The sequence below is a fragment of the Prionailurus viverrinus genome, chromosome B4 (genome assembly GCF_022837055.1).
Source record: "Prionailurus viverrinus isolate Anna chromosome B4, UM_Priviv_1.0, whole genome shotgun sequence".
Lineage (NCBI taxonomy): Eukaryota > Metazoa > Chordata > Mammalia > Carnivora > Felidae > Prionailurus > Prionailurus viverrinus.
The window spans coordinates 48,784,007-48,810,822 of record NC_062567.1 but is presented as its reverse complement, the minus strand read 5'-3'; the positions used below and the strand labels follow the sequence as shown (position 1 = coordinate 48,810,822).

General features: G+C 34.8%; 1 protein-coding gene across 6 annotated transcripts in view; it reads right to left on the bottom strand.

Annotated features, from left to right (window-relative positions):
- PIK3C2G (phosphatidylinositol-4-phosphate 3-kinase catalytic subunit type 2 gamma) overlaps nucleotides 1–26,816 on the bottom strand; it is a 355,118-nt gene that overhangs the window by 15,831 nt on the left and 312,471 nt on the right. For all 6 annotated transcript variants that reach the window (XR_007154196.1, XM_047868249.1, XM_047868251.1 and 3 more), the window contains one exon: nucleotides 14,026–14,120. Coding sequence is in view for 5 of the 6 variants with exons in the window: in XM_047868249.1 (XP_047724205.1) it covers nucleotides 14,026–14,120 (95 nt within the window). In the remaining variant the exon portion in view is untranslated. The remainder of the gene's footprint in view (nucleotides 1–14,025; nucleotides 14,121–26,816) is intronic.

The window sequence follows — 26,816 nt, the reverse complement described above, 5'->3', positions numbered from 1 at the left end:
ACTTCAAAAAAAAATGGCTTTCAGTGTAGGGCACCTGAGTCACTCAGTCAGTTAGGCATCTGAATCTTGATTTTGGCTCAGGTCATGATCTCAGGGTCATGATCTTATTGTCGTGAGATCCAGCCCCATGTTGAGCCCTAGGTCAGGCTCAGTGCTGGGTGTGGAGCCCACTTGATTCTCTCTCTCCTTCTGCCTCTCCACTGCTTGTGTTGTCTCTGTAAATAAATGAGTAAGTAAGTAAATAAATAAAATGGTTTTCAATGGTAGTTCTCTTGTCTCTGCGGTCAAAGAATAAAACTATATTGAAAAATGGTTAATTTATCAAAATTCAGGAAAAAAAAGTAAGCAGTAGCATGTTGGTATAAAAAGAAAGCACAATATAAACCATTTATTAAGTAAATAAAACCATTTCACATTGCAGGGTATGACAACCACCCTTTAGTATTTTCATAGAAGTGTATGAGGAAGAGACTTATTTTTCATGTATAGTAATAATAATGATAATAGCTATCACATAATGAGTATTTGCTTTATTTAAAACACTCTCTTAAAAAACCTTGAGGGGCGCCTGGGTGGCTCAGTCGGTTAAGCATCCGACTTCGTCTCAGGTCATGATCTCACCATCCATGAGTTCAAGCCCCGCATCAGGCTCTGTGCTGACAGCTCAGAGCCTGGAGCCTGCCTTGGATTCTGTGTCTCCCTCTCTCTCTGACCCTCCCCTGTTCATGCTCCATCTCTCTCTGTCTCAAAAATAAATAAACATTAAAAAAAATTACAACAAAAACAAAAAACCTTGAGCCAGTATGATTGTCTTTATTTTATTGAAAATATTTTATTAAAACTTACGCTCTTAACCATTACCCTATATATTGAGTCTCTACAAAGAATGCACAGGAAACTACCAGATTCAAATTAAGAGCTCTTCTACATCAAGTTTTATCAGAAATGTGATGAAGATAGATGGTTTAAAAATAACTTCTGTAGATTAATTCAAAGCTTAATTGTATTTAATAGGTTCTTATCTTTTTGATGAATAATTTATGAGAATTTTCCATCAAATTTTTTTTTAACTTAAATGTTTCCCATCATGTGATAATATAGGCTTTGGTAGAAATCAACTGCTGATGATTAAAATATGATAGGACTATCAAAACCTGAGGTCTATGCCAGAAACAAAATAACATAATAAAAAAGCATTTTCCTCCTCTACGTGCCTGCCAGATTGCAGTACTGAAACCCAGGCTAGCTACTATGAAGAGGGTCTTTTTATAAAATGACAATGCACAACAAAAATACAAAAGTACAATAAAAGTGCTTGTGATATGTGGTTTGCTCAGTGCTTTGGTTAAAGAAATAGTGAAATGATCTTTCTAATCTTTCTGTGTGTGTTCGTTAATATAGAGTGGCATGATTTCAGGTCCTCATGAATTAAATTGGATAGTCTTCTGCTTCATTTCACACCAATTAAGCCTTTAATAGAATTCTTGTCACTAATAGGTGATTTTCAGTAATTTTTTAAACAATCAATTCAAAAATCAAACTACCATGTGTCTAACACTTTGGATAGTCTATAAGAGGTCACAGAAAAGTGATTGAAACAGTTTTTACTTTCAAAGAAATGACAAACTCATGGGCATGATCATCTTATTACATACCTATTAAAGATTTTTCATCCTCAACTTGATGCAGTTAACAACTAGACAGAAGTCACAGTCTAGTAGATAGAAACACTTTTCTGACTCAATAAATAGGAATTGAATTGCTTTTAATAATGCAGAGTTTTAATTAGAGCTACAGACCAGACTTTGCTACTGAATTGTCTTGCAAAGTTTGGGAAGTTTTTCCATTTCTCAATCTTAATAACATATAAGAAGTAAGGCTTTAAACCTCATTTCTTTTTAACAATCTATTCAATGGAAAATGCTGAAGAATTGTTTATGAGTTAAGTGGTAATTAAACTTTTTCTTCTTTCTTTCTTTTTTTTTTTTTTACAATTGCACTGAACCATTCTAAATGATTTCAAATCCTATAACCCTTAACTTCTATCCTCCAATGCTGAGAAAATTGTACAAATAAGAGACAGAGTACGTTTGTTAATGATAATTAAAGAACTGTGAAGAACAGATGAAACACTGGAAGATTAGATTTATGATATTATACTTGATAGTATGAAAGATTTTTTGCAAAAAACCCAGAAACTAGTAATTCAGAGGGAAAGTAAAAGAGTTTTCTACTCGTATACCTCAAAAATGTGCCTTGATTTTGTCCTAGTAAACAGTTTTATCATTATTTAAATAAAGATATTGATATATGATGGGCAGTTGTCAATAATTGGAGTGTTTTGGGCAGTATGTTTGATTAGATAATCAGGAATGAGCTGTGAAGGGCTGGAATGATGAACTATATCTAACAAGGTTAGAAACAAATAGACTCAATGCCAAGTTCTCCTTTTGGGCCTGAAAACTTCATTCTGAAAATCCAGGATATGAAACACTTGGCTTATGAACAGCACTTGGAAAAACTTTACAAAAATTGTATGTGATTATTGGTTCAATATATCTATGAGCCAGAGATTGCTAGCTACAACCTACAGTATGGTCCTCTATCACTTGTCTGTCTGTCTGTCTGTCTATCTATCATCATCATCTATCTTCATCTATCATATCTGTGTTTCATCTATCTATAGCAAATATACGAGAAACTATAAATGTAAAGAGATGAAAGGTTAAAGGTAAAAGGATGGAAAAAATATACTATGCCAACCTTAATCAAAAGAAAACTGGAAAACATATAAATATCTGACAAAGTATATTTGACAGCAAAAAATACTACCATGAATAAAAAAGTTCATTTCATAATAAAGGAGTCAATTAATCAAGAAGACATAATCTTAAATGTTCATGTAACATTATACCAATGCACAATTATTGTTAAAAGATTTTAACATCCCTCCCTTAATAATTCATAGAACTAGTATACAGAAAATCAGTAAGGCTATAGAGAAAAAAAAATAGGGGGAAATGAGTATCTTATAGGCAGCATATAATTGGATCATGTTTTTTTTGTTTTGTTTTGTTTTGTTTTACCCATCCAGCCACTCTATGCCTTTTGATTGGAGAATTTAAACCATTTACATGGAGAATAATTATTGATGGCTAAAGACTTAACTAATGTCATTAATTGTTTTCTGGCTGTTTTTTTAGTTCTATCATCCTTTTCTTCCTCTCTTGCTGCCTTCTTTTGTGAACTGATGACTTTATGTAGTGGTATGCTTTGTTTTCTCTTCCTGTCATCTTTTGTGAATTTACTGCAGGTTTTTGCTTTGTGGTTACCATGGGGCTTGCATAAAACATCTTAGGTTTACTAGTCTATATATGCTGATAAATTTACTTCAATCACATACAAAAACCCTACCCTTTATTCCCCCATTTTTTTATGTTATTGAAGTCACAATTTACCCCTTTTATACTGTTTATTCATTAACAAATTTTTGTCACTGTAGTTGTTTTTAATACTCTTGTCTTTTAACCTTTATACTAGGGTTAAATGGTTAGTAGTCCACCATATTACACTATTAGGATACTCTTACTTTGATTGTATACTTATTTTTGCCATGGGTTGTATATTTTCATATGTATTTATATTATCTGTTAGTATCATTTCATTTTATCTTGAAAAATTCCTTTTAGCATTTCTTGTAAGGCAGGTCCAGCAGTGATGAACCCCTTCAGCTTTCATTTGTCGTTCAGCTTTTATTTGTCTGGAAAAGTCTTTGTCCCTTCGTCATTTCTGAAGGACAGCTTTGCCAGGTAAAGTGTTCTTTGCTGGCATTTATTTTAGTTCACTACTTTGAATATATCATTCCATTCCCCCCTGGCCTATAAGGTTTTTGCTGAGAAATCTGCTGAAAACCTTATAGAAGTTTGCTTATAAGTTACAAGCTTTTTTCCCTTTTAAAATTCCCTCTTTGTCTTTGATTTTTGATAGTTTTATTATAATGTATTTTGAAGAGGATCTCTTTAAGTAGAGTGTTTTGGGGAACTATGAGTTTCATGAACTTAGATATCCAAATATCCTTCCGGATTTGGAAAGTGCTCAATCATTATTTCTTTAAATATGCTTTCTGTCCCTTCTCCCTTTCTTCTTCTTCTGGAACTCCAATAATTCAGAGTTCTTGTTATGGTATTCTAAGATCACATAGGCTTTCTTCACTCTTTTTTTTTTCATTTTCTTTTTCTTTTTTTGTTCTCTACTGACTGGATAATTTCAAAGTTCATGTCCTCTATCTCACAGATTCTTCTTTTGCTTGATCCATTCTGTTGGTGATGCTCTCTGTTGGATTTTTCTTTTCATTTATAATATTCGTCAGTTCCAAAATTTGTTTGCTTCTTTTTAAAACATTTTTATCTCTCTGATAAACTCTCATTTTGTTCATATATCATTTTCCTGATTTCGTTGAATTGTCTTTCTATGTTTTCTGTAGCTCACTGAGTTTCCTTTAAAAGTCTATTTGAATTCTTTATATCAAGCAAATCACATAATCTCCAGGTCTTTGAGTTTGGTTAGTAAAAGATTATTGTGATCCTTTGGTTGTGTCATGTTACCTTGATTTTTCATGTTCCTTGAAGTTTTGCATCGCTGTCTTCAAATTTGAAGTAGTTGTTACATCCTCCAGTCTTTACTAACACCCCACTTCAAAGTATTCAAACTTTTTCTTTTCCTTACAACAGTGTGATGAAATGTCTCCTTTGCAAACCTGGACTTCCACAAAGGCTCTTTTATCTGTGGAATGTTCTCTAAGACAGTGGTTTCTAGGAGCTCCCTGACTATAGCTAAGAGCAGCTGGAAGCAGTTCATGAGCTACTGCAACGTCATCAGCAGGGACTGAGGACTGAGTGTCTATTATCTGATGTATGGGTGCCTGGATCCCTTGTTGTATGGTGTTAGATCTCATAGCTCTCACAAACATAACTTTTGTCTGTGAATGGATGCTGAATTTTTGTTGTTGGGTGAGAGATGTCTTTTGCATGATGCTAATGTGACTCTTAAGTTGATTACAGAAAAGCCAAGAAGAAACCAGATTAAGAGGACCAATGTCAGGACTCTAGCTTATGTTTTGTTTGTTTGTTTGTTTGTTTCAGTTAGAATGAAGAATTGAGGGAGATTTGGATAAAGAATAGCAATTAGGGTATAAGCTTGTCAGTAAAGAACAGAGAGTGATTAAATAAAATTTGTATAATGTGGTGACCTGTACATTGATGGCTATGTCAGCTGGAGATATGGTTAAGTGTCCAGAGTTGTTGAGTATTTAGAGAAATAATCCTCAGCAGGAAATCACTTTATTTTTTGAATTTTTAAAATTTTAATAATATATTTATTTAATTAATATATATATATATAATATAATCATTTGAACATGTAATCTACATAAAAATTAAAATTTATTTATTTATTTTCAGGAATAGAATTTAGTGATTAATCACTTACATATAACACCCACTGCTTATCCCAACAAGCGTCATCCTTAATGCCCCTTGCCCCTTTAGTTCTTACCCCCACCAACACCCCACCAGCGATCCTCAATACATTCTCTGTGTTTAAGCCTCTTATGGTTTGTCTCCCTCTCTGTTTTTATACTGAAATCACTTCATTTTTAAGTGAGACAGACTATTTAGGTCAAATATTTGTCACCTGACTATTCTCAAGTTTAGTATTAAGTATTATAGATAGCAGAATTCACAGAGAAAAGCTATTCATTTATGAATGTAGCTTAAATTTAACTGCTCTGCATTGTGACTATTTTTCACAGTGGTATACACTTAAGTGAATATTCACTTATTTAACAAACATGTATTAAGGGCATATTATTGTGTTAGGCATTGCAGAGTATACAAAATATATTTCCCCCAGTTTCTTCCAATAAGTATATTGTCAATACAGTTGAAACTACAGGATAAACCAAAATGATAAAGGTTTTAAGAAATGAGATAAGGCAGTGAATATCAAATGGGTGGTGTAAACAGTAAGTGTAAGGAGGTCAAAGGAGAGAAGGATTACCAGGAACAAGAGTGATCTGGGAGATTCAGAAAGGATGAGGTTTGAGGTGAGCCTGGATGTTAGAAGGTAAATAGAAGGGAAGAGGAAGTATGATATACTTTGCTAGAATGACTGGAGCGTGTTTGATAAACAATGAGTAAACCATCTAGAATATAATACATGTTTTCTGTTGGGGAGGGTGGATATAAAGGCAGGTAGAGCTAAATTGTGTAGTACCTTAAATATTAGGCTAAGGAATTTGAGACTTACAAAGATTCTGTTAGCATTTTTTATTGATATGTTAAAAATAGAATTTTAGGATGTTTTATGCAGAATGGATTAAGAAAGTAGAACACAAGGACAGGAATATCATAACAATCAAAATAGTCCATAAGTGAATTAATAGAGACTATAGAATAGGATTTTGGTAAAAATAAAAGTAACAGTAAACTAAAAGGATTTTCTGATGATTATATATAGCAGTACTGGAATAAGTTAAAATATGGAAAATAAATTATAAGGCCATTTTGACCAGGGGTTACTTGAGGTTGGCGCAACAATTTTTTTAAATAAGCAGTCAAGAGTGAGAGTTGATTTCAGTGAAAAGTAGAGAGCTATAATTTAGCACTGTTGAGTTTCAGGAGATGGCAAGATATCAGAGTGCAAATGTCCATCAGGCAGTTGAAAATATGTAAATTGGGTTCAGAGATATATTTAAAGTAGAGATATAAATTTAGGAGTAATTCACATAATCTTCAAAGCCTCAAGACTGGATGGAATTTTTTTAGGAAATCAATTTGAAGAGTTAAAGCCATGAATACTGGAAAATCTCCACATTTAAGGGTTAAAGGTGAAGCCAGCATTTATTAAGCCACTACGTACATTAGTTTAAATTTGTAAATGCTGGGGTGTCTGGATGGCTCAGTTGGTTAAGTGTCCAACTTCCACTCAGGTCATGATCTCATTGTTTATGAGTTTGAGCCCTGTGTTGGGCTCTGTGCTGACAGCTCAGAGCCTGGAGCCTGCTTCGGATTCTGTCTCTCTCTCTCTCTATCCCTCCACCACTCATGCACACACATATACACACATACTCTGTCTCTGTCAAATATAAATGAATGAAAAAGAATTAAAAATAAATAAATACATTTGTAAATGCTAAGGAAGCCTCAGAAAGAGTGCTGTCAAAGAAGTGTAGAGAATATATGGACAGTGAAGTTTCACTTTGTGAACAGTAAAGTTCACAAAGGAAGGACTAGTTAAAAATATTGATGATGGAAAGAGATGAGTTATTATTAGCATATTATTTATCATAGGTTTAAGAACAATTTATGTTTTTTTTTTCATTAAGAAGTAATTGGTAATCTTCAAGGGTCAGTGTTTACTAACCCTGAAAAATCATGGAACAATGAAATATCTCTATCTGGGCCAGCTCCTCTCCACTATCCACTGCTTTGCCTCATATTCTTTGAAATGGGAGATCAATGTCATAGTGGGCCAGCTCTAGAAGAGTAATTTTTTATTAATGAAATATAAGCCAAATACAATCCATGGGATAATTATTATTAGAAAATTATCCTTTATCAAGAAATTGACATTTATTTAGATTGAAGTGCATTTAGGATAGAACAATGACATATCTCTTTCAAAAATCTAGATTAAAAATATTGAATTGGGTTAGTCAGAGGAGTTAGCCAAGTTATTTTTAAAAGGATATACAAGGGGCGCCTGGGTGGCTCAGTAGGTTGTGCATCCAACTTTGGCTCAGGTCATGATCTTGTGGTTTGTGAGTTCAAGTCCTGTGTGGGTCTCTGTGCTGACAGCTCAGAGTCTAGAGCCTGTATCAGATTCTGTGTCTCCATCTCTCTTCCCCTCCCTGCTTGCACTGTCTGTCTCTCTCTCAAAAATATATAAACATTAAAAAAAATAAAAATAAAAAATAAAAGGATACACAGAACATTGTTATCTTTGTATGTCAAACATTGTCATCACCTGTACTTTATTTTCACAACCCTCTTTTATCAACTTTACTAAATCTAAGTGTTGTATCTTCTACACCAACAAGCCCTTCAATTTGTTTGGAACCAAGTACAGAATTGGAATTGTATGTAGAGTGCCATTTTGATGTGTAATTAACCATTTCAGTGGTTCATGGACTACTTGTCCATGGAAGATATGGAAGAATTGTATGATCTATGAGGCCAGGAGAATATATATTTTAAAAATAAGAACTTCCAAGCTACACATACACATTAAAAATGTAAGAAAAATTTTAAATAGAAAATAAAATGCAATAAAATGTGTGTGTGTGTATTTAGCCTGGGGTTCTTACTGATGTGTTTGAGTCTATTTCTTTCTCTCCTGTTATTTTTTTTTATATTGATTTCAGTGCATTAAAGTCCAAATGTGTATGTGTTTTGAAATCTACTATCCAATGTCTAACAATAAAAGGGACACATTTAAATCTTCTATATTTTTTATATTTTGTCTTACAGCTAAATTTGGGCTAATAATAATAGGAAAGGAAAGCGAAAGTAAAATAAAGGAAAAGAGAATAAAGGGAGAAAGTGAGGAGAGGAGGAAGAAAAGAAATGAGAACAAAGTTTTATCCTTCTGCTTTTGAAGCAAATTCTTTTATTCTTGGAGAACTAGATATGGTGAGAAGACAAGTTTAGGGCTGTAAATGATGAGGTCAAGGTTTTATGCCAGTATTGCCTCTCTAGATACATCTGTCTTCTCATAGAATGAGACAAGTCCCATCATTTCTGTTCCTTCATCCCTTCTGAGCATATGGCTAGGAGATCTAATACCATAAATATTCACAGAAAGATGAAACAGAACTTTTAATTAATTACTATACAAGTTGATTATTGAATAATAAGGCTACAGAAGTCTTTTTTAATTGAAGTATAGTTGGATCACAGTGTTACATTAGTTTCAGGTGTACAACATAGTGATTCAACAAGTCTATATGTTACACTATGCTCACCACAAGTGTGACTACCATCTGTCACCATACAATGCTATTACAATTACAATACCATTGGCTATATTCTCTATGCTATACTTTTTATTCTCAGGACTTATTCATTCTGTAATTGGGAGCCTGTGTCTCCCACTTCCCTTCACTCACTTTGCCCATCCTCCTACTCTCCTCCCTTCTGGCAACAATATAGTTTGTTTCTGCTTTTGTTTGTTTATTTGTTTTGTTTTTAGATTCAACATATAAGTAAAATCATATACTATTTGTCTTTCTCTGGCTGACTTATTTCACTCAGCATTATACCCTCTAGGTCTGTCCATGTTGTCACAAATGGCAAGATCTCATCCTTTTAAAATGGCTGAATAATATTCCATTATAGAGACAGAGATAGAGACAGAGATAGAGATCAAGATAGAGACTGAGATAGAGATAGAGATGATAGAGATAGAGACAGAGATATACCACATCTTCTTTATCCACTCATCTGTCAAGGGACACATGAGTAGTGTCCATATCTTGGCTACTATAAATAATGTCACAAATACAGGGGTGAATATATCTTTTCCAGTTAGGGTTTTCACCTTCTTTTGGTAAATATCCAGTAGTGAAATTTCTGGAAAATATGGTATTTCTGTTCTTAGTTTTTGGAGGAACCTCCACACTCATTTCCACAGTAGCTGCACTGATTTACATTCCCATCAACAACAACACACAAGGGTTCCCTTTTCTCCACATCATCATCAACACTCGTTATTTTTCATCTTTCCTCCTGTTTTCATATCACAACTGTTCTGCCCTATTTTGTGTCTTATTAAAGGATTAAACAGCATTCCATTTGAGATGTGTCCTGCTTTCCCTGATATTACTTGCACCTCATTTGAAATCATATCATTTTGCTATAGTGTAAGAATCTCTGAGAGTGTGAGCACATTCAATATCAGAAGAGAGTCTGGAATCTTTATTGATTACTTTTAGAGCCTACTAGAATGCACATATTCTGGAGCAAGTAAATGAAAACAGTCTGGAAATGACGCAGACTAGGGGAATTCATGAGACCAGGAGAGACACTGCAGACATTGCAATTCATAGAGATACATGTATAGAGAGACATGAAGATATCAGTGGAAAAGAGCATCTTATAGTGGGCTACTTGGGAAAATGCTAGAAAGATTTTTAAAAATGTTTTAAATTCAAATGATTTTTATATATGTCTCTGTTATATAAACTGAAACATTATTTTTAAAAGTCTTTGCCAACCTTCCAAATAACTGCATTACTTTGTCAGTCTCTGTTCACTAGAATAAATCACATTGGGCTGCTTTAAAAGGGAAAAAATTTAGCAAATTTTGTTTTAGCTTGTGAATTCACAGGAGGGACGTAATTCTTAGAGCAAAGCTTCAAAGATTTAATATAAGATAAACAATTCTTTTCATCAAACTTAATATTAAATATAACAGAGCTGCAGGCAGAATAATTCATTTTAACATTAAAATAAAATGAAGCACGACTTCTTCAGTCTGATTACTTTGGCATGTGAAAATACTAAAGGCTCAGAAACTAAATAACAATTAGTTAAAACTTGAAATAAGTGAAGAAAATATGTTGAGAATTTATAGATAGATTTTCCTGTCATTTATATTGTAGTGTTATCTCTGTCCTCAGATAAGCAGAAGAAATAAAAGAGTCATTTAAAAGTAGCTCTGAAAAATGCAAGGCATGAGAACTTTGTTTTGATGGTTTTTGGTAGGTGAATAAGATCATAATTCTTAGTTGTTTATATCAGAAATAATTTGACATTCTTTTATTTAACAAAGTATTCATTGAGCATCTACTATGCACTTGACACTGTTTTAGCCCTTGGAGTAATAGCAGTGATATAGGGCCGTGGAGACAAAAAGTTAGAAAAGGAAGTTTGAAAGTGGCAACAGGTAGTGGTTTTGCAGCTTTACATATGGGAGTCAGAGAGGACCTCACTGAAAAGGTGGCAGTAAGACTTAGTCTTCCAGGATATGTGAGACTGAGCCATGAACCTGGGAAAAAACATTCCAGATGACATGAATAACAGGTACAAATGTCCTGGGGCAGAAACATGCTTATCCTATTTAAGGAACAGGAAGGAAGACACTGAGGTTGGAGTGGAGTGATTGAGGGAGTCTGTCGAGATGAGGTTGGAGAGATCAAGGAGGCCAGATCAGTAGTAGGGCTTCATAGATCATTAATAAGTACTATGCCTTTCATTATAAGTGATATGAGTGAGACCTTACCCTCAGAAGGATATGAGAGAAGAATGACAAGATCTGACTTTTATTACAAAAGGAATATTCTGGCTCCTAGGTTAGGAAAAGATTAGGAAGAAATACAAGTAGAAGCAGGGAGACCCATTAAGAGACTACAGCAGTGGGGTGCCTGGGTGGCTTAGTTGGTTAAGTGTCCTACTTCAGCCTAGGTCATGATCTCACCATTCCCAAGTTCGAGCCCTGCATCAGGCTCTGTGCCGACAGCTCAGAGCCTGGAGACTGTTGCAGATTCTGGGTCTCCCTCTCTCTCTCTCTGCCCCTCCCCCACTTGAACTCTGTCTCTTGCTCTCAAAAATAAATACACGTTAAAAAAGTTAAAAAGAGAGACTACAGCAGTGATTTAGGTGGGAGATGATGGTGGCTTGAACCATTTATGGTAGCAGTGAAGGGCAAAGGAGTGCAATTCTGGATTTGTTTGGAAAGCAGAGCTGACAGAATTTGCAGATAAATTGGTTGTAGTTTGTGAGAAATGTCAAAATGACACCAGGGACTTTGAGTAAATAGTAGGATAAAGTTTCTATTTCCTGTTATGGGAAAGTTTGCAAAAGGAGCAATAATCAGGAGGCAATAATCATCAGAAGTTTGATTTGGTGTATCTTAAGTTTGCAATGCCTATTCAATTTCTACTAGAGTTGTTGAGCAGTTAGTTATACATAAGCCTCTGGATTTCAGGGACAGTTCCAAGATGAGTTATAAATATGGAAGAGAAAGACATGTAAATGATATTTAACATCACAGGGCTGGAAGTAGAAAAGAGAAGAGGTGTAGGAATGAATTTCAGGGCAATGTTAAGGGATCGGGGAGAAGAGATGAACCAGCAGGTAGACTGAGAAGTCAGATTGCAAGAAGTATTATTTCATTATTAATAACTTTCTTTCTGAGGACATTGGCATAGGCTCTAGGGGCCCTAGATGGCTTTTTACTCCTTATAGGATGCACCTGGTCATTTGCCACGTACCTATCACTCGACCTAAATCTTTAATTCTAGCTCTTGCTCACTTTCTCCCCTCCCTTCATGCCTGCATCACATTCGTTTTGAATATTCTTATTGTTAGTGTAACTTCATCTCACTATAAAATGCATTTTTGAAAACTGTCAAAAGTAATTTGGATATTTATCCGGTGAATAAAATGGGTGACCAAATTGGTTAATACTGCTTTTGATCAAATATTAGGCATGACTATTGAGTAATATCACTAAGTTTACTGTGTGGTTTATAGGCCAGATCTAAAAGCAATGTCAATAGGCGTGTTCTAAAACGTTTTGAGCAATGACATTATTGGAATAAATATATAATTTCCAGGAGGACGATTTTCAGTTAACAGTCATATAGCGTATACATATGTAAGTGCTGTTAACTTGATTAACACTATTTCTTAACATTCTCTTACTTTATCACATATATTTATATAGATGCTTAAAGTCTATGAACATGCATATAGCCATAAACAGTGCCTAATTGAATCTTCATTTCCCAGACTAAGAATTTCTTAAACAACTCCTATTCTCATTTAAGATGATTATCTGATCAAAAGCAATTGAAAATAATTATTTTAATGACTAAAGTTCTACAGAAACACATCTAATAATATTTGCCCAGCTATTACAAAAATTGCTGATTACAAAACCACAGACTTACAAACAAGCATCCTTGGATAGCTGGCTAATTCTAAGTTTGTAAAGGATGTATCCCCTGCAAATTATGCCAACTATTTGTTCACTGAACAGACATTTGTTAAATTCTAGTATGTTCCAGATCACATCACAATGAAGAGTTTGCTCTTTTAAGTCTTTCCAAGCACATCCTGAGAGATTTATATGCATAAGGGATAGAGCCAAAATAGGGCTACTGACTTTCTCTATAGTCTCCTAGCGAGTTTTACCTTATGAAGGACCTGCTTTGAGTAGACTAGAGGAAGACTGGAGAAGTGGCAAGGCTTAGAGTTACCTCCTTCTGGTTACTGCACCCAGACTCAGACCATGAATCAATTACACTGTGATGCAGAATGCTCTCTCCCTTACTCAATGTCAATGGTCCAATTGCTATTCATACCTCTGACTTGACCCATCTTCAGAGAGGAATAGGATATAATGGAATAGCTTGCAGTTGTTTTTAGAGCTAACTACCATTGTTGTCCTATGTTCTGGTATATAAAGATGGGTTTCCTGTCCTCAAAATAATATTATGTTTTGAGGGGAAAGATATATCTCTGAGTAATTACATCAGAACATAATAACTGTTTGGGGGGTATAAACTCAATGTACTCAATGGGCATCTGGGGAGAAAGCCTTAGAGTTGCTGGCTTCACAGAGAAAGTGTTGGCATTATTCAAAGAGATGAGTTAATCTTCCACTAAGCTCAGCAAGATGAGATAGATGTAAATTCTTGGGACCTAGCTTTTTTCCCTTTGGACCTTAATGCTCTAGCTATTCCTGCATTTTCAAACCTTTTTTGCGAGATTTGACCTAACACTTCATTGTGAGTAAAGTCTAATTTTCATTCTAGGACTTGGCCTGTGAAATATTTTGTAGTCTTTACCCTAGGGATCGCAATCATACAGAGGCAGAACATTGTAATTGGCCTACTGTTCCTCACTTAAACTTGGTGGCTGGCCCCATTCCTCTTACTAATGTTGACATTAATTGCCTGAGGGAGGCAAGTGATTTTTAAATGTAGGTTTACATGTTTCTCATTAGAAATAATAAACTTACAATGTTTTTCATGTGTTTCACTAGTATGGTCAGCTTCGCATCCTCATGTGATATCACTAACTGCACCTTAGGCGTCTTGTCAGGAAACTTCTCACCTGATAAAGCAATAGAATTTCAGTGGGTTAAATTGGAAGCGGTTCATCACAGGATAAATTAGACATTTAAAGAGTAAAATAGGACCAATGAATAATGTGCAAAAGAAACATTTTTCAGATCATGTAGAAAACATAATACTCTTTCGGAAACTGAGTTGGTTGAAGATGGGATTTTTGTCTAATCATCCTGAACCCTCTCTTTCTCCTTATATTTTGTATTTTTGATTGATTTTGTGTTTGTTTTGATTATTTTCCCAATTATTTAAATTTGAAAACTTAGTGCCATTTTTGGCTCCAAATTTCTCAATGTTCAGTACAGTAAGGGTAAGTATTAGAGAGCATGAAAGTGTTGACTTTAAAAGTCAGTAAGCCTGGGGTTCAGGTCCCAGGACTATACTTAAGACTGTGTTATAATAATTAAGTTAATTAACTTCCTTAAAGTGGCGATAATAGTTACCTACTTCAGAATAGTTGAGATGATTAGCTGAGAAATTCAAAAGTTTTCACAATGTAATCTCTCAATAAATGTTTGCAATTAATAAGTCTTCTCCACATATTTGCATTCATTTCTTCCTGTCTAGTTCCATAGCTCCTAGTTCAGACTTATACGAATATCTTGTCTGAACTACTAGAACATTCTCTTCTCCTCTCCTAGAACTCAAATCTATTTGGACACAATCACCAGTGTAATTTTCCTATGGCAACTTCTATAAAATTACTGTTTTTTGTTGTTGCTTATTTATTTTTGAGAGACAGAGAGTGGGGGAGGGGGCAAAGAGAGAGGGGACAGAGGATCCGAAGGCACTCCTGTGTTAACAGCAGCAGGCCAATGCAGTGCTGGAACTCATGAACTAGAGATCATGACCTGAGCCAAAGTTGCATGCTCAACCAACTGAGCCACCCACGTGCCCCTATAAAATTACTCTTTTAATCAAAGTACTCTTCATAGATTGCCAGTGCCTGTGAAAAAAAATCTGAATTTCTCAGACTTATATTTTTGCTTCCTATTGTATTGAATATTTCTGTTTTTTTTATTTCCCACTGTCTTTATTCCATACTGTAGTCTGAATGTTCAGTTCTACAAACATGCTCTGCTATATTATTCTCTTTATATGAAATGAACTCTTCTACCATTTTTGGCTATTGAACTTTTATCTTTCTACAAGGACTAATTAAAATGCAAAATAGTTTCTGTGGTCATCTCTCTCTGAACTCCCCTAACACAGCCCTTATCACTTAATATTTGTATCGTAATTATTATCTTACATGCCTCAATTTGTTTCGTGGACTATAATCTCCCCCAAGGGTGACTTTTTTCCCTATATCCTCAAGAGATGTATAAATCAGTGTTGCTCCATAATGTCACACTAAACTTTTATTTAATAACAAAAGTAGTCTTATTTTTTTTTTCGAGTTATATCATTCCATCAATAAAATGAAGGCTCTCATTTTTTAATTAAAAATTTCTGGTTTATAGCCCAAAGATTAAGCATAATTTTCAGTGTCTCTGATATTTCCATTGCTAATCTCTGGTTGTATATTCTCTGAGGGAAGTTAGAGAGAAGTTTATTAATAACAAGAAATTTGGCAGCATTCTGCTGTGGGCTCATTGTGGTCCACATTGTTTTCTGAGAGCCAGTTTCAGCTCTGTAATCCTCTCTAACCTTTGAGAATTAAACTTGACTGGTATGTTTCCTTTTCCAAAGATTTTTACATGTTTATGAGAGTAGTTTACACATTGTACGTTGGTAATTTTTTTTAAGTTTGTTTATTGATTTTGAGAGAGAGAGGGAGAGAGAGTCCCAAACAGGCTCTGTGCTGTCAGTGCAGAGCCCTACAGAGGGCTTGATCTCACAAACTGTGGGATCATGACCTGAGCCAAAATCAAGAGTCTTACTCTTAGCCAATGGAGCCACTCAGGTGCCCTGTATGTAGATAATATTAATTAATTTTATCGTCAATGTGCATTATTGATATTGAAATAATTAAAATTGACATTGTTTCTTACAATTGAAATGGTAATTACATAAAAATAATTAAAATTTTCCTTAAAATATCCTGATTACAATGACTGAGAGACATTATGAGTTAGAGGTACTATGGGATAATTCTGATTGTAGTACTGAGGTAAATGGAATTCATAATAAAAAAATTTAATTGGATTTTTGGTATGAGCATGTTAAAAATGATGATGACTTTTTGATGTACAATGGACATTATTTTTGCATTAAAGTGTGAAAAGATTACTAGCTAGAAACTCAATGCATTTAATCAGAGGACTTTTAGGTTGAAGGTAAGAAATTAGCAAAAATTTATGATTGAGTGTCTAAATAGTAACCATATAACTGTTATTTGAACTGACTGAAGGTGATATTCCACTCTGAAACTCTTGTGCCAGATCAGTAACCAGATCTATCAATACCTGGCAGAATTCAGAACTCAGTGAAAATTCAGGCCACCAGGAAGTTTTAGTAGTCAGCGTAGTAATAGAGGTACTTAATATTTCTAGAACTCTTACTGTATGCCAAACATTGGCTGAGAGCTTTATGTATCCTCATAGCAATTCTATAAAATTTGTGTTACCTCCGTTTTACACATGTGGGAACAAAAGCATTTGGTCAGAAGTCATGCAGACAATAAACCATGCAGGGTCAAATGATTTCTAAAGCCTATGTTCTTAAACATTGTGCTGTAAAGGGGCAAACATGGGGGCAATAATCTAAGGGAAAGAAATGAAGAACCCAGAGAGAGAGAATTTTGAGAATAGTTCCATATGGACAAGAAGATGCTGGAATATTTTGACTTTCTGCTTCAAGTTAGTCTGGAGAATCTGATATACTTAATTTAATCATTTATAATAACCCTAAGAACTAATGGGACACCTGGGTAGCTCAGTCAGGTGTCTTACTCTTGACTCAGGTCATGATTTTGGCTCAGGCCATGATCTCATGGTTGGTGAATTTGAGCCCTGCCTCAGACTCTGTGCCGTGCTGACAGCTTGTCCTTACTCCCTCATGTGCGTGCACTCTTTCTATCTCTTCCTGTTTGATCCTAAGGATGACTGTGTTGAAATGTTTGAATGTATGACACTATAGCAGATAATACAGCATTCATTATGCATCCTGTGTCCATTAATGTTAAGAAATAGCATTTCAAAATCTAACATTTTCAGATGATAATATATTCATAATTAAAAAAATAAAAATTTACTTTAAAAGTATACAGCAAAACATCTTCCCCCATTCCTAACACCTATCCACCCAGTTCCTTTGCCATTATTTCATTAGTCTCCCATATGTCCCTCCAGGGGGACATTTCTCCTTACACAATTTCTCCACATAAGCAAATACGAATAAGTATTTTTATCCACTCCCCCCCTTTTCCACAAAAGGAATAGCATATTTACTATTCTGCACAAAGATCTTGGAGAAATTTTTATAATAACACAGAGTTTATTTTTTAAAATATAGTTTCATACAAGGTGAAATACCATTATTTATTTAACCAGTTCCCTATCGATGGGCATGAGGGCAGTTTCCAATGTTTTCCAGCTGTTACAAACCATGCTGCAATAAATAGCTTTGTATGCATGTCATGTTGTACCTATGCACAAATATTATAGGATAAATTTCCAACAGAATTGATGGTCAAAGGGTATTAGCCATTTGTAATTTTGATAAATGTTGCCAAATCACCTTCCATGGAGGTTGTAGCAATTTGCATTACCACTAGCAGTGTCTAAGAGTGCCTGCTGATTTGTAACCAAGCTTATTAATTAAATTTTTGAATTTTTGCCAAATCTGATGAGTTAAAAATGGTATCAGTGTAATTTTAATTTGCATTTTTTTTTTTTTTTTTTAACGTTTATTTATTTTTGGGACAGAGAGAGACAGAGCATGAACGGGGGAGGGGCAGAGAGAGAGGGAGACACAGAATCGGAAACAGGCTCCAGGCTCTGAGCCATCAGCCCAGAGCCCGACGCGGGGCTCGAACTCACGGACCGTGAGATCGTGACCTGGCTGAAGTCGGACGCTTAACCGACTGCGCCACCCAGGCGCCCCTTAATTTGCATTTTTATTACGAGTGAGTTTGAGGACCCTTACTTTTGCTTAAGAGCCTTTGTATTTTGGGGTGCATACATCTTTTCATAGTCTTTCCACAATTTTTTATTTGGTTATTGTCTTTTTCTTAGAAATTTTTAGATGGTTATACATTTGACAACCAACTCTGTGATAAATTGCAAATATTTCACCCATTTTGTCATTTATCTTTGAATTTTTTAAAAGTTTGCTATAGTTTTTCTATACCATGCAAAATTATGATGGCTCCTGGATTTGTAGTGTTAACTATACCAGCTCATCCTCAGATTATAAAAGATTCTTCTATGTTTTCTTTGTTATATATGTGGTCTTGTTATTTACATTTAAAATCTTTCATCCATTTGGTCTTTAACCTGGCATATGGTCTGAAATATGCTATCTCATTACCATTTATTGAATTTTCCCTTAGTGGTTTGACCACATATTAAATTCCTGGATGTATTTGACTCTATTTATGTACAATCTGTTATGTTCTATTTATTCATTCTGTTTAGGCCAACACTACACTGTTTCAATTATCAAGGCTTTGTAATGTGTTTTATAGGGCTAGTATTACCTCTCTGCTTGTGTTCAATTTTCCTGGTCTTTATTTGTTTTTGTTTATGAACTGTAGAATTAACATCTAATTAAAAATAAATCTATTGATATTTAAAAAGTTATATTCAGAATTATATCAGAAATATCTGACATAAGATTCATGATGTAGAATCTTCCTATACAAGAGAGCATGCTATTGGGTCTTTCCATTTGTTCAAGGCATCTTTGAAATCCCTCATTAATGCTTTAAAGTATTTTTCATTTGCTCTTGCATATTTCCTGTTCAATTTATTCCTAAGTTTTTTTTTGGCTGCTATTGTAAATGGGATCTATCTTTCTTTTCTTCTTCTCCTTCCTCCTCCTCCTCCTCTTCTTCTTCTTCTTCTTCTTCTTCTTCTTCTTCTTTGCTGCCTCTTCCTCCTTCTTCTTCTCCTTCTTTTTAAGTTTATGTATTTATTTTGAGAGAGAGAATGCAAGTGGAGGAGGGGCAGATAAAGGGAGAGAAGGAATCCCAAGCAGATTCTGTGCTGTTAGCGCAGATCCAGATGCATGGCTCCATCTCATGAACTGTGAGATCATGACCTAAGCCGAAATCAACAGTTGGATGTTTAACCAACTGAGCCACCCAGGTACCCCTGGGATTTATCTTCCATGTTTATTTTATCTTTCTCTATACATCAATTTGGTACCTGATACCTTTATTTAATTTTCATCCTTTGTGATAGATTCTTAGTTGATTCTTATTTTTTTAGGTATGTAATCATATTACTGGCAGACATTGTTAGTTTTGTCTTCTCTTTGCCAAACTTTGTTTCTAAGATTTTTTTTTCAATTTCATACAATCATTTCACAAATATTTATGGATATCTTATGGACAAGGCACTGTGCTAGACCCTTGGAACAGGTTAGACAAAATTCCTCTCTTGGCATTTCTATAGTAGCCAGGGATATATAAAAAGCAAAACCACACAATAAATAAGTAAAGTTTATTATAAGCTGAATATGATAAATGATAGGAAAAAAACCCCCAGAACATGATGAAGGCACTGAGGACTAACAGAATAAGAGTCAGTTTGCAATTTTAGATAGGATGATCAGTGTACTTCTCATTGAGAAGGTAAATTAAAATTTTTTTTTAATTTATTATTTTTGAGAGAGAGAAAACGCATGCCTTAGTGGGGAAGAGGTGGGGGGGGGGTGCAGATAGAGGATCTGAAGTGGGGCTCGAACTCTTGAACCATGAGATCATGACCTGGGTGAAGCCGGACTCTGCTTAACTGACTGAGCTACCCAGGCGCCCAGAGAAGGTTAATTTTGAGCAAAGACCTGAAAGAGGTGAAACAGTAAGTTACCTGTTGGTAACCATGATGATCATGGGCATAGTGTCTTATTTTATAGTTTAGTGGAAATGCTTTTCCACTGTTTCCTTGTCATGCCTGATGTGGGCTTTGGATAGCCAAGATAGATACATTTTCTCATGTTAAAGCATTACCCATTTATTTTTATTTGAGTGCTTTGTCAAGAAAGTTTACTGAAATTTATCAAGTGCCTTTTCAGGGTCTATAGAGACAACCATATGATTTTTCTCTTTAAGTCTTTTAAGATGATAACATGTATACTGTATATTACCAACATTGAACCATTTTTGCATTTCTGGTCCTGGTGAATTTCATTCCTTTAGTGTGATGATGGATTACTTTGGCAAATATTTTAGAATTTTCCATTGATACTCAGAAGTGAGATTAGGCTGTGGTTCCTTTTGTGCTGTTCTTGTATTCCTTGAAGCTACTGGCATAAATACTTTATATGCTTCATAAGAATAATATGGAAAAATTTCCTTATTTTTCTCTGCTCTGGAATTGTTTAACAGTGGAATCACCTACTTTTTAAAGGTTTTATAGAATTCCTGTGGAAATCATCTGAACTTGGTAGTGTTCTAAAGTTTGCTTTTTGAAGCTTTTTCTTTTCTCTCAAACTTGATCTTTTCTAGAGCAAGGAAATTGTGTTTTCCTAGAACACTTATCTATTTCAGACAGATTTGCAAATTTAGTTTTGTAGACTTGAGCAAAGTAGTCTCCTACTTTTCTTCAGTTTCATCTTTTTCTATGGTTACTTCTTGATTCTCCTTTTGTATTTTATATATTTGCATTTGCCCCCATTCATTTTAATGTTTATTTGTTTTGGGGAGAGACAGAGACAGAGCGTGAGGTGGGGGGGGGCAGAAAGACAGAGGGAGATACATAATCTGAAGCAGGCTCCAGGCTGTCAGCACAGAGCCTGACACTGGGCTCGAACACACTAACCGAACCGTGAGATCATGACCTGAGGCGAAGTCGGATGCTTAATGGACTGAGCCACCCAGGCATCCCTGCCCCCAGTCTTTTGATTATATTAGCCATTGGCTTTTTTATTTTATTGTTTACTTTTAAACTTCCAGATTTATTTATTCTGTTTTCTGTGTTCTAACTCATTAATCTCTACTTGACTTTTCATCCATTTATTTTTCTTTTTTGTATTCCTTTGTTTTGTTTTGCGGTCTTACTCCAATTGTCCCAGTTATTGAGCATTGCTTTATCTTTCTCCCATGTTTCTGAGATGTATTGTTATTCTTTAGAAATTTTGCCATTTTGTGCTTTAAGTCCTTTTGGCCCAAGAGTTAAGAGAGGTTTGTTTTCATAAATATCTAAACTTAAGTATCTTTTAGCTTTCTGAATTTTTAAAATTAATTTCTCACTTTACTTTCTCATGATTAAAAAATATGTCTGTACTATTTCTACTTTTTAGGATTTATTGAAATTTTCTTTGTGACCTAATATATAATCTATTTTCATGATTAAGAGTTTTTATATAAATTACCAATTTTCCTTATTAATTTTATTTAGTGTTCTTTGTGTCTACTTATTTAAAAATTTTTAAATGTTTTTATTTATTTTTGAGAAAGAGAGAGAGAGAGAGAGAGAGAGAGAGAGAGAGAATGCAAGTGTGGGAGGGCAGACACACAGGGGACAGAATCTGAAGCAGTCTCCAGCCTGTGAAATGAGAAATCATTACCTGAGCCAAAGTCGGATGCTTAACTGACTGAGTCACCCAGGCACCCCTGTATCTACTTACTTTTTTCACTCAGTCTTTCATAAATCAAGAGAAGTTAATTAGAATATCCTATTACCAGTCTGTGTATTTTTCCTTGAATGTTCCATAATTTCTGCTTTATATGTGTTGCTGTCATATAGTTCATATGTAGTCATAACCACTCATAACGTTATTGAGAATTGTACTTATGATAGTTTAAAGTTGTATTCTTGTTTAATTCAATGCTTCTTGTCTTAAATGCCACCTTTTCTTTATTAAATCATGGCTTCTGGTCTCCATGTCCTAATGTACCTGTGCTTGGAGTTTAATTTTTAATTTTTAAAAATCATTTTCTCTTAGGTGTGTTTTACATAAAGTATAGAGTTATGATTTATACTTTTACTCCAACTGGAAATTTTTTCTTATAGATGATTTTAAGCCCATTTCTACTTATTGATACAATAGATTCATTTTCTGTTATTGTTTTATGTTATTAAAGAAATATAACATTTTTGTTTTTATAATTTTTAAAGAAAATCTTTGGCTATGTAATTTGTTTTTATTTTTATGTACTTAGAAAACTTTTACTTTTGTTATAGTGGTTACTTTTATTTAGTATTCTTAGACTTTTATTTTTTTTTGACAATATTTGTTTCCTAATAGAGACAGAGATAAAATTAATGTGTATAAAATTTTGCACTTGACTTTCATCTACCACCTAATTATATTCAATGTTATACTCTTTCTCAGTGTTTCCCTAACACTAATATTACATATGCTACAATTACTTTTATCACGTGATTTGTTAGGTTTTAGCGATATCTTTTGATACTCAGCTTTTAGAAATAAAATAATTAGAAAAAGTCTTCTAACTCTCATCTTCTTTTATCTTTTCTTGCCCACATTAGCCACAAATAAAAGTCTAAGATAATTTTCTAACTGGAAACATGGTATTTTATGATATAATATAGCAAATGCATAAAATTTAAAGATTTCAACTTTCAAAAACAACCTAATATAAATATTTATTTCTAAGTAGCCCCAGCCCTCCCTTTCTTGTCCTTCCATCTCATTAAAAGTCACATTGAAAACCTGGGTAACATATTTCAATGTATAGATAATTGACTGAGTTCTGCTAGAGTAAGTAGCGATAACATTAACCAGAGAGACCCTGCCATGGAGACAGTGGCTTCAGTTCCCTTTTAAATTAATAGCATCTCCAACTGGAGGTTGGTAATGTGAGGTAATGATTGAAAATTCCTGTTTGCAACCATTTGTTATTATCAATGGCATATAAACATGTTTAATTCATCCTCTTAACTCTGACAACTGTTGTCTTTGATCATGTTCTACTCCATTACCTATGTTATTGTCACTATACCTTGACAATAAAATCTATCTTCTTCATGTCAGTGTTGTGTACTGGTAGAGGATGGATAGATTTATATTTTTGTGGAGGTACTATTTTGCATGGGACCTCTATTAATTTGGGGGAGTATAGAGGATCATGCTATTAGAGAGTTGAAGAGTATACAAGATAAAATGCAGCAACTTTTTGCTGGGTAGTGCTTTGGGTGAGTCTGGTTGAGTCCATATTTAATGTGGTAATTTGCAGAAGATTTCTTTTCTAGGTGCTACTTCAAGAGAATTCTAGTGGTTGGGAAGTAGTGAAGTTCTTGTGCCTGAGCACTGCCATGGGAAGTGGGAAGTGTGGGAGAAGTGGCATGATTTGGGATTTTAGTTTTCTTCTCATTGTCCCTTTAATAAAAATGACAAGCTACCTTGGTAGAGAATATAAATGTGTCATACATTGTTCTTTCTGTCAACAATCATTTATTCAGTAATTATTTATGGAGAGTGAATCTATAGTAGACCAGACACTGTGCTAAGGCCTGGGGTTACATTGTGAGCAATATAGACATGGATCATGTCTTCATGAATTTCTAGTCTACAAAGAAGCACACAAAGCCATAATCACCACTGCAATAATTTTGGGGAAAAAAAGCATTTTAGGAGTAAAGAGCAAAGACAATTGAGATGAGATATGAAGGATGCAAAAAAAAAATGGTGGAGAAGGTAGAAAAAGTCAGAAAAAGTCTGACAAAAAAAAAGTCTTTTTTGTCAGAAAAAGTCTGACAAAAAGTCAAGTGGTCCAGGCAGAGAAAGGTCCATCTGTTATGTGCTGGTGTGCTTGTCTTAGTTGAGGAACTGGAAAAAGAATCAAGATAGGGAAGGGTCTGATATTAGCGCTGGAAAAGGAAACTGGAGGATGCCAGATTCTGCTGGGATGCCATCATGAGAATTTTGGTCTTTACCCTAAGGGCAGGGGCAACTATATAATTTGTGAGGCTCAGTGATAATGAAAATGCAAAGTGAAAATGCAGGGTCCCTTTTACAAAAATTATTAAGAATTTTGAAATAGTGACAGTAGAGTCTTAAACCAAGTGCAGGACCTTTCTAAGCACTGTGCCTAGTGTGACTGCACAAGTCACAAACCCATGAACTTGGCCCTGCCTAAGAGCAATGGGAAGCCAAGCAAAAGTGTGAAGTAGAGAAGAGTATTGATTAGATTGGCACTTTAAAAGACAAATTCTTGGGGCACCTGGGTGGCTCAGTTGGTTAAGAATGGGGCTTATGATTTTGGTTCAGGTCATGACCTCATGGTTTGTTGAGTTTGAGCTCTGTGTCCAGCCCTGTACTGACAGTGTGGAGCCTACTTGGGATTCTCTCTCTCTCTCTCTCTCTCTCTCTCTCTCTGCCCCTCTCCCGTGCTCTTTCTCTCTCTCTCTCTCTCTCAAAATAAATAAACATTTAAAAAAAAGACAAATTCTGGGACGCCTGGGTGGCTCAGTGGGTTAAGCGTCCGACTTCAGCTCACGTCATGATCTCGCGCTCTGTGAGTTCCAGCCCCGCATCGGGCTCTGTGCTGACAGCTCAGAGCCTGGAGCCTGCTTCAGATTCTGTGTCTCCCTCTCTCTCTGGCCCTCCCCCGTTCATGCTCTGTCTCTTTCTGTCTCAAAAATAAATAAACATTAAAAAAAAAAGACAAATTCCTTTTTTATTTTTATTGAAAAAAATTTTTTAATGTTTATTTATTTTTGAGAGAGGGAGACAGAGCATGAGTGGGGGGCAGGAGAGAGAGACACACAGAATCCAAAGTAGGCTCCAGGCTCTGAGCTGGTTAGCACAGAGCCTGACGCAGGGCTTGAACCCATGAGCTGTGAGATCATGACCTGAGCCCAAGTCAGATGCTTAACCAACTGGGCCACCTAGCCACCCTTGTGTTTTGTTGTTTTGAAACAATAGGCTGTATTTCATATGCAGTCAAATATTGAGAATCAAATCTTTTGTCTATCACCACTCTGCCAAAACAAGTCTTGAGTATTGTATGATGTAGTAAGAAATTAGCAATGAGAAAAAAATCAAACCACCATTTTATTTTTTACAATAATCCTAATTTTTTGTGTGCTTATGTATTTCAAACATCCTATAGAGAAATAATACCTCAGCAAAACTACATATTTGATAGTGATCCACAGTTTAATTTTTTGATACATAGAGAAACAATTTCCCTTAAGGACTTTTACGACAGAATAGAGATCAAGCTATTACTCTTTAAAAAGTCTGACAACTATAGAAATCAGCAACCTTATGCTTTTTTTTAAATCTCGTTAGTTCAAGTTTATAAATACTAATGGTAAAAGTTATCCCCAGCTAACAATATTTTTGAAAAGAAGATAATTGTTAGATATTTGTGTATCATGACAAGAAAAAAAGGAAATATTTTTTTGGGGGGATGTCATTCTTTAGATACATGTGATTAATTATAAGAAATTACCTTATATTTACTTAAAAATATTTAAGGTTTGTTTTATTAACTATATTTACTTAATAATGTTTATGGTTTGTCTATATAAGCAAAGTGTCAGAGAGTGATGTCAAATTTGGAGCTTGTGACAACAGAGCAATGCATAGTGGGGAAGTGAGTCCTCAGTTTAAAGTTACTTCAGTCTAACAGAAGAAGTAGGCTGACACACACATAAATATACAACTTAATAAGCAATTACACTATTCAGCTTGATCTGGTTGTATAGACCTCTGCACTTAAGTGTAAGTAACTACAATGTTAGATACGAGCAGAGGTGAGAAGCTGATGGGTCTAATCTTAAAGGCAAAGAATCACAAGGAGGATACGGATAAAATAAAAACAGAGAGCTGTGAAGGAAAGGAGGGTGAGGCCTAGCAAATTATGGGCTTGAAAATCTTTGTGAAATAAAAACCAGTATCAGTATTTGATAGCTACTGGCAATGGAATTATATTATGGACACTTAAAATTAATGGGACATTCAAAGAGAGTTCCTGCCAGTCTAGGAGAAATGCTAGAAAAGTTCATTAGGATTAACACACATTTGGCGGAAAATAGGGTAGATAATTGTGCTGGGATAGTTTGGGATCCAGGTAATAAAAGAAGACTTCGTGAGGTAGAGTAATTACTGAGCTTTAAAGGATAAGAGTGAAATGGCTAGATAATTCATAATCATTGTTATTGCCTAATATTTGCTTTTGTTGCTTCCTAAGATGTTGAGTAATCTGGAAAACTTACCTGCAGGGGAAAACAAGAACTCTGTCTCTGAAATGCAATTCCACCTCGAAGCACAATTAAGTGAAATGAGTTAATAGCGTGACATCATGTACTTATCATAAATGGACAAACACATCTCGGTTTAATTTAACTTGAACATATTTTAAGGGGTTAAAAAGCTTTGGAAATAGAAAAGACCCTTAAAGCTTATTCTTTATTTTATTATTTTTTTTTTTTTTAATTTTTTTTTCAACGTTTATTTATTTTTTGGGGGACAGAGAGAGACAGAGCATGAACGGGGGAGGGGCAGAGAGAGAGAGGGAGACACAGAATCGGAAACAGGCTCCAGGCTCTGAGCCATCAGCCCAGAGCCCGACGCGGGGCTCGAACTCACGGACTGCGAGATC